This window comes from Muscardinus avellanarius (assembly GCF_963383645.1).
Source record: "Muscardinus avellanarius genome assembly, chromosome: 15".
NCBI lineage: Eukaryota > Metazoa > Chordata > Mammalia > Rodentia > Gliridae > Muscardinus > Muscardinus avellanarius.
This window is the reverse complement of record NC_137801.1, coordinates 21,893,455-21,902,548: the sequence shown is the minus strand read 5'-3', so window position 1 is coordinate 21,902,548 and position 9,094 is coordinate 21,893,455. Positions and strand designations below refer to the sequence as shown.

Genomic DNA, 9,094 nt, shown 5'->3' with positions numbered 1-9,094 from the left:
TTCCAGAAACGACTTATTGAGGCAGCCTAGGTTAGGTTAAGAGTGCGGATTCTGGAGCCTGACTTGACTTTTTAAACTCTCTGTGTATGTGACCTTGAACAAGACCCGGCCTCAGCTTCCACATCTGAAGAATGGGAGTAATGATATTATCTACTTCATACCGTTGTTGGGAGAATTGAACTAAATAATAAAGGTGAAGCCTGATATGTAGTAAGCACCCAATAAATGCTAGGCACAGTACCAAGACCATAACCATCCCAGGTAGGCGGGAAAATAAATTTGATTGAGAAAAGTACTGGTTAATGTTAAGTGAGATTAGCCAAGCACAGAAAGAGAAGGGGCATATGTTTTCAGTAATATGCCCAAGCTAGGGAGTATTAGGGATACCAGAGGGACTCTGGAGGGGAAACCTCAGCAAAGCCAGAAAGGAAGGGGAGGGGAGGAAAAAGGCTGAGGTTGATTAATGGAAAAGCTACATTCGAATATGTGTATACGTGTGAATATAACCTAGTTAATATGGACGTTCAGTATTGGGAGGGAGGGAAAAGGGGAAGGAGAGAAGGGACCCAAGTACTATGTGAGTATATACCGTTGTCAACGTGATCCACATTACGATGCGACACTGTAGTGCTCCAATAAAAACAATATCCAGGGATAAATGATGTAACAAGAGACATGCAAAGCGATGCGAGATTATTAGGAAGGGATATGTACTGAGGAAGTGATGGTGAGTGCTAACTTAAGCTGTCCTTAACAACAAATACAAGTCAGCTAGGGATGTGGGGGGTGGCAGGGCGTCTCCGGCAGAGGGCATAGTTTAAAAGGTCAACCATGGAGATCCATGGCATTCTGGAGAAACTGATTAGTATGATATTATTAGAACTAAGGTAGTCATTTAGCCAAGAAGCTCCTCCTGTATGTACCAGAATGACCTTCTTTCATATTATTTCATTTCACAAACTTTCATATTGAAATATTTTGTTTCTGTATCTCTACCTCATTTTAGGACATAGAACTTGCATTATTGTTCTTCGCCTCCTCACATGATGCCAGGCGTTCGGTAAATGTTTGTTAAACTTGAAGAAATATATGAGCAATGAATCTGGAAAGGTGAGTTGAAGCCAGATTGAGCATTTTTCTTAATGGTAAGCCAAAGAATTCAGACTTTTTTTTTTCCCCAATAGACAATGGAATTGTTTAGATTTGAGTTTTTAAAGGATTGTGTAAGGCCATGCCTGGTGGTGCATGCTTGTAATCCTAGTGCTTGGGAGGCCGAGACCGGAGGATCCCACAGGTTTGAAACCAGCCTCAGCTACTGAGTGATGCTCTCAGCAACTTAGTGAGACCCTCTTTCAAAAAAGAGAATAAAAAAATAGGGCTGAAGGTATAGCTCGGAGGCAAAATGCCCCTGTGTTCCATCCCCAGACACACACACACACACACACACACACGATTGTGTAAGGAATAAATTAGGTAAAAGGAGAGACTAGAGCAAGGGATACCAATTAAAAGATAGCAGAAGCTTTTTTTTTTTTTTTCTCCAGTACTAGGGATGGAACCCAGGGATATTCTCTTAGCTACACCCCCAGCCTTATTATTTATTCTTTATTTTGAAATAAGGTCTCACTGAGTTGCAAAGGGCCTCACTAAGCTAAGCAGTAGCTGAGGCTGTCTTCGAACTGCAATCTTCGTGTCTCAGCCTTCCAGTGCTAGGATTACAAGCATGTGCCTGGCTCAGCAGAACTTTTTCAGATTCTTCCTTATATATGTCCGAGGTTAAAAGCATAAGACGAGGAGTTCAAATAGATTTTTCCACCTGAACCAGTTAAAACGTGCCCAACACACACAGAATAAGGACCACCTCTTATTTTCCCCCTTGCACTGGTGATTGAACCCAGTACAAGGGTTCAACCTCTTAACTACACCCCCAGCTCTATTTTATTTTATTATTTTTTTAAATTTTGAAACAGTGACTCACTAAGTTGCTGAGGGCCTCATTAAGTTGCTGAGGCTGACCTTGAAGCTGTAATCTTCCTGTCTCAGCCTCCCAAGTACTGGAATTACAGTTGTGCATTGCCATACACTATTTTAACTCTCCTTTTTTATTCTCCTATTGATCCAACATAGTTTTATCAAGATACTCTGAGAAATACTCCAAACCTCATGTTTAAGTTTCATGCCCTACAAATTCTTTAGAATCAGGTATGATGGTAGTTCTGTTGATGAGTTGGTGAAGTGAAATAGAACACATGGACGCTAAAGCCCTAGATACCGTTGCAACTATTTGTCTACTAAGGACTCAGATTCTACCTTGTGGTTTATTGCAATAGGAATTGTGCGACAGTGATCCATATCTAACAGTTGTATTTCTCTCAATTTCTTCAGGGAGAACATCTTTGGTCCTACAGTTTTTCTAACAGCAACATTTTTTGAAGTGGTCTTCAACCACCTGCCTTTAATGTAAATAACTGGCTAGATTTCATATTTTTCACTACAGAAGCCTACAACCTACATTTGCCAGATATTTAAACACATTACTTTTAGGATATCTTCATTAAGCCAGAGAGATCTTCTCTTATTTCAAAATGTTGAGATACTGGGGAGAGATACCGATATCATCAAGCCAGACCAACAGAAGTTCCTTTGATCTGCTCCCACGCGAGTTCCGCTTGGTGGAAGTCCATGACCCGCCTCTGCACCAGCCCTCAGCCAACAAGCCCAAGCCCCCCACTATGTTGGACATCCCCTCAGAGCCCTGCAGCCTCACCATCCACACCATTCAGTTGATCCAGCACAACCGCCGTCTTCGCAACCTGATTGCCACCGCTCAGGCCCAGAATCAACAGCAGGCAGAAGGTGTAAAGACTGAAGAGAGTGAACCGCTTCCTGCCTGCCCCGGGTCACCTCCTCTGCCTGATGACCTCCTTCCTTTAGATTGTAAGAATCCCAATGCACCATTCCAGATCCAGCACAGTGATCCAGAGAGCGACTTTTATCGGTAAGGCAAAGTTTTGCTGTATCTTGCTCTTCTCAGATAATCTTCCCAACAATTCTGTTTAACTTCTAATAGCATTTTTATTTCCACATAATGAAAGTGAGGATGCGAGTAATTGACTTGGCCAGGGTTGCTCAAGTAATAATTGGGAAGTTGCAGTCTTGAACCCAAATCTTGTGTATGTTTTTTTTTTTTTTTGTACTGCAGATTGAACCTAGAGACATTGTCTCCTAGCTACACCCCCAGTTCTTTTTATTTTTTATTTTGAAATGGTCTCACTAAGTTTCTGAGACCTTGAACTTACAGCCTCCTAAGTACAGGAATTACAAGCTGTGCCCCCCACACCCAGCTTCTATAAAACTGAGTTGCCTTCTCAGTTAAAAATGTTCCCTTATGTAATCCCAGCATTCAGGAGGCTGAGACCAGAAGTCGCGGTTCACAGACAGCTGTAGCTACTTAATGAAGCTCTCTGCAACTTAGTGAGACCTGTTTCAAAATAAAGAATAAAAATAGGGCAGAGGGTATAGCTCAGAGGTAGAATGCCCCTGGGTTCCATCCCTAGTACTGGAAAAAAATTTTAAAAGTTCCCTTATCTTTTAGTTGGAACTGGGAATTTCTGAAAGTTTATATTTTACCCAGCATGTGTGGAAACTAACATTATGGTGAAATTAATTAGAGCATTGTTGAACAGTGTCTGAGCGATACTGTTAACTTTAATCCTACAAGTAATGAACATTGAGCTGTTGGCAGGAGAAGGAAGCCTTCTCTTCACTAGATAACTTTGGAATGGCTTATTATAGACACGTATTATCTATCCAAATATGTCATCGCAGGGGCTTAGAGATCTGACTGTGGGTTGCTGAGACACGCCTTGAGAGCAGCAGGATGAACTGAGTCATACAACCAGAATGGGATTTCCCTGGAAAGCCGGGCCAGTGATTCGACTGGAATCCTAAAACTCCCAGGGAGACAGGACCAGTCACTGCCTGGCAAGAGCAGTAGTAACTTTACCATGTCTCCATTTTCAGCGGGAAAGGGGAGCCTGTGACTGAGCTCAGCTGGCACTCCTGTCGGCAGCTCCTCTACCAGTCAGTAGCCACGATCCTGGCCCATGCAGGCTTTGAGTGTGCCAATGAGAGTGTCCTGGAGACCCTGACTGATGTGGCGCATGAGTACTGCCTGAAGTTCACCAAGCTGCTGCGCTTTGCCGTGGATCGGGAGGCCCGGCTGGGGCAGACTCCTTTCCCTGACGTCATGGAGCAGGTCTTCCACGAAGTGGGTATTGGCAGCATGCTCTCCCTTCAGAAGTTCTGGCAACACCGCATCAAGGACTATCACAGTTACATGCTACAGGTGAGGCGACCCTGTGCAGAAGTGGGCAGTGATGTCCAGGCGCGAGGTGTTCTGCAGAATCTCACAGTACTTGCTCCCAGCCACATGTCTCTGTCACTCAGCACCTTAAACAGATTTCTTCTAGTAGCAGTGGAAGGTGTTTGTTTGTTTGTTTGTTTGTTTGTTGCAGTATTAGAGATTGAATCCAGGGGTATTCTACCTCCAAGTTACATACACAGCCCTATTATTTTGAAACACAGTCTTGTTTACTTGCTAAGGCTGGCCTTGAACCTGTGATCCTGCTTTCTCAGCCTCCCAAGTACTGAGATTACAGATGTGTCCCATCATACCTAGCTAGTGGAAGTTATTTTTGTTGTTGTTTTGATGAGCTTGGAATTGAACCCAGGTCCTCATGCTAAATAGCCACTCGACCACTGAGGTACATAACCAGCCCGGGCAGTGGAAGTTTTAAAATTCATCTGTTAACTCATGTTCTCTTGGCTTTTCCATGGGATGCTGAAAGCTGACTCTCCAACTTAGTCCTTACTTATCCTTGGAAAATTAACTCTTGCTTGCCAACAGATTAGTAAGCAACTCTCTGAAGAATATGAAAGGATTGTCAATCCTGAGAAGGCCACAGAGGACACGAAACCTGTGAAGATCAAGGAAGAACCTGTGAGCGACATCACTTTTCCTATAAGTGAGGAACTGGAGGCTGACCTTGCTTCTGGAGACCAGTCGCTGCCCATGGGAGTCCTCGGGGCTCAGAGTGAGCGTTTCCCATCCAACCTGGAGGTGGAAGCTTCGCCACAGGCTCCAAGTAAGAGAAATGAGTATATTCACTTTGACTCTGGGAGATGTGCCAGTCTCAGAACTTAGTGACAGTTTGGAATCCAGCTCTGAAGGTGGGAGAGCAAAAGTCAGAGTGGGCAGAATGAAAAATCCTAAACAAACAGCTCCAGTGATCTGGGGATGCCAGAACTCCTCTTCCCAATCAGCTAGAATATGGATGCAGTGTGCATTTTCCTGTTGATGACTGAGGTACAGTCAGCAGATCCAGCAGGTTGGGCAGAGAGGCATCCCCTCTTCCTTTAGTATTCTGTGTTAGCCCTTCTTAGTGCTTGTATTTCATCGACAAAGGGCCCTGCCAGATGGAACAGTGTTAATTACTCGAGGATGTTTAAATAGCTAAGATTCCTTGCTAGAGTACTCCAACAAATTAGAGACTGAAATAGGGCTACCCAGGAGGCAGCTGGCTTCTTCTTATAGACAAACTGTGATTACCTCAGGAACCCAGACAATTGACTGAAGAAATGAGTCAGAAGCCAGGCATGGTGGCGCATGCTTGTACTCCCAGTATTCGGGAGGCTGAGACAGGATTTCAGTTCGCGGACAGCCTCAGCTACTTAGTGAGGTCCTTTGCAACTCAGTGAGATTCTGTTTCAAAATAAAGAATAAAAAATAGGGCTGGGGGTGTAATTCAGAGGTAGAATGCCCCTGGGTTCCATCCCCAGTACCACAAAGGGAGAAAAAAAAAAAGGAAATAAGTCAGTTATATCGGGCTTTTGTTTAGCAGCTCTCAGCATTATGTAGCGATAATTAAGTGAGACAGAATCAGAGAGAGAGAATAACAACAACAATAACAACAACAACAACAACAACAAAAGGCAGGAAGACAAGACAGCCCCGTAGAGAAAGAACCTCAGGCAAACTAACAACTGAGTAAGGCTTGTCCTTGTGCCTGTCTTTGGCCTTGAGACAGGGCAGGTAATCTTTCTGTCTGCAGACTTTTATTTCCCTGGTTTAGGCAAAATGGGGATGGGTGAAGTAAAGGAAAGATAGAAGAAGTAGAAAGGAAGATACTTAGAGTTGGTGTTTTCTTGAAACAGAATAACAGCCACACTCTCCAGGCAAGTACAGAATCGGTGAACACTGAGCTCAGAGCAGGCGTGTGTCCTGTTAAGGACACCGCTCCCCCTAGGCACTGGCTCAGCACCGTGCGCGTTCTTTCCTCCACTCGTAGGTGCAGAGGTCAACGCTTCCCCTCTCTGGAACCTGGCCCACGTGAAGATGGAGCCTCAAGAGAGTGAAGAAGGCAACGTCTCCGGGCACGGTGTGCTGGGCAGCGATGTCTTCGAGGAGCCCATGTCGGGCATGAGTGAGGCTGGGATCCCGCAGAGCCCCGATGACTCAGACAGTAGCTATGGCTCCCACTCCACTGACAGCCTCATGGGGTCCTCCCCTGTTTTCAACCAGCGTTGCAAGAAGAAGATGAGGAAAATATAGACGCAAAAGAGGAACATTTTCAGTCCAGTTCTGAACAACACGCAACAGAAAACCTAGATGTATTAGGACTTGTTTCCATAAACAGTGACTTGATTCTTTTTCTTAAACACAGTGGGCTTTCTGATATAACTCAATGGGGCTGCATCTTACTTTGGTGCCCAATGTTTAGTTTTCCAAACAGCCAAGCCATGTTCATAGATGGATCATGACGGCAACCAGGAGACCAAAGCATTCTCCCCAACACGTGTTTACTGTGTAACTACACACTGCTTAGCTTCTCTGCAGCCATTTCTCTTCCAGTTGAGAAGGATCACACCTCTTTATGTCCCTTACGAGGTGTGAGTGCTGAGATAGCTGGTAAACTTCAAAGCTGTGCCTGAATACTCACCTAAATCTATGGTCATTTCAGATGTCAGTTTCCCGTCTAACTTAATTCATTTTTTATTCAAGTCATTGGGAATCCAGTACTAAACAAAGTTACCTATCAGTCATCTTTTTAAAACTGTGTTTATTGCCTTCTGTTATAAAATCAGAAGTCTGTGGTTAATAGCCTTTCTGTTTATTCCAACAGCCCTCTTCTCACCCCACATACTTTTTTCCCTAGGCTTATTACATGTCCTCATCCTGTTTGCTTTTGTTATTTCTACTGACTCAGACTTCTAGATACTCTCACCATGAACACCTGTCCAGTTTTTCTTTCATCTCCTTTGCAAATGAAGCAAATGGGACCTGTCCAAAGACTGGCTTTGCTTGTTTCCTCTGTTGTAACTGCTTGGTCGCCAGAGGGCAGTGTTCCTGCCTCTGCGAGTGCCTCACACTGTGCTGCTGGGCAGCATAAGACACTACACACCTTTCCCACCACATCAGACCTGACTTTACTCTTGTTACTCATCCCGCACGGTGTTTGCCCTTCTGACATCGGACGGGCTCAACCATTAACCAGTACTGATCAAGTAAATGATGTTGCAATGCGGTGACTAGGAGTAATTAGCAAGTATGACTTAGTAATAGATGCCAGCATGTTGAGTTGTTTGGTTTGGTTGTCTAATACAGAACACAAGTTTTGTGAAATTGAGACCACTTATTTAAGCAACCAAATATAAGTCTGTGTGTATGCGTTGCGGGGGAGGTACTGGGGACTGAACCCAGAGGCAGTCTACCTCCAGCAACATCCCCAGCCCTATTTTTTTTTTTTTTTTCTTATTTTGAAATGGTATTGCTAGGTTGATGAGTCTACTTACTGAAACTGTCCTCAAACCTGCAATCATCCTGTCTCGGCCTCCCAGGTACTGAGATTACAAGTATGCACCACCATGCCCAGTAGCCATAGTTTTACTTAGTACATCGAGTACTTTAAGTGTCCCAGGGAAAGAATAAAGATTTGATTGCCAACAAAATGAGATTATAACCTAAAAATTTACAAACTTGCTAAATTTTAGTTGTGTTTGGTAGTGGGGATTGAACCCAGGGATGTTCTGCCTATCAGCTATACTGGGAACCCTATTTTATTTTCATTTTTAAACAGGGTCTCACTAAGTTGCTGAGGCTGGCCATGAACCTGCAATCCTCCTCTCAGCCTCCCAAGTACTGGGATTACAGGTGTGTAATCCTAAATTAAGGCCTAAATTTGCCAATTATATATCCTTAGCACACTTATTTAAACCCTTCCTATTCTAGTTATAGCTTCATTTTCCCTTATTAATGAACGTGATCAGGCAGTGTGTCTGAAGTAGCTATCTGGGTATTCATTTATTTAGCAAACATTTATTGAGCAACTGTTAAATGCTAGGTCCTGTACAACATTACAATTTAGTCCTTGCCCTTACAAAGATGACAGTACAATGGGGATGGGTTATTTTTTAAGGAAGAAAATGTGACCAAAAACAGTCAAAAAGCATGTATGTTCAGAGTTTTGCTTTGAAATGGTTTCCCATTAAAAAACAGGTCAAATTTTTAGACCAGTGTTTACCATTAGGTACCGAATATCGAAATTAATAGTCATGGTAAACTGGGAGTGGTTGCACACACTTGTAACCCCAATACTTGGGAGGCTGAGACAGGAGGATCACAGGTTCGCGGACAGCCTCAGCTACTTAGTGAGGCCCTCTGCAACTTAGTGAGATCCAGTTTCAAAATGAAGAATAAAAAATAGGGCTTGGGCTATAGCTCAGAGGTAGAATGTCCCTGGGTTCAATCCCTGGTACTACTAAAAAAAAAAAAAAAAGAAAATAGCCATGTTAAATAAAAATGATAAAATGAAAGACTTTCATTGTTTTAAAATGGTTAAATTGGAGAGTAGGCACCACATAGATTAGTGTATTTTGATAAACCAAGTCATGTGGGAATTGGTACCAGTTTCACCTGCCTGAAATTATGTCATAGGCTCTTTGAGTTGAAGAAGTATTTCTCAAACTTTAGTGTGCATAGGAAATCACTTGGAGGGATTATCAAATCAGGTTGCTGGGCCTTAACTCCAAAATT

General features: G+C 43.3%; 1 protein-coding gene across 1 annotated transcript; it reads left to right on the top strand.

Annotated features, from left to right (window-relative positions):
* Positions 1–2,585: 2,585 nt before the first annotated feature.
* SUPT7L (SPT7 like, STAGA complex subunit gamma) lies at positions 2,586–6,613 on the top strand (the record flags this gene model as incomplete). The annotated part of the gene is made up of 4 exons (XM_080712078.1): positions 2,586–2,998; positions 4,024–4,348; positions 4,910–5,147; positions 6,351–6,613. The coding sequence occupies 4 exons, from the start codon at positions 2,586–2,588 to the stop codon at positions 6,611–6,613; spliced, it is 1,239 nt and encodes a 412-aa protein (XP_080568204.1).
* Positions 6,614–9,094: the final 2,481 nt, after the last annotated feature.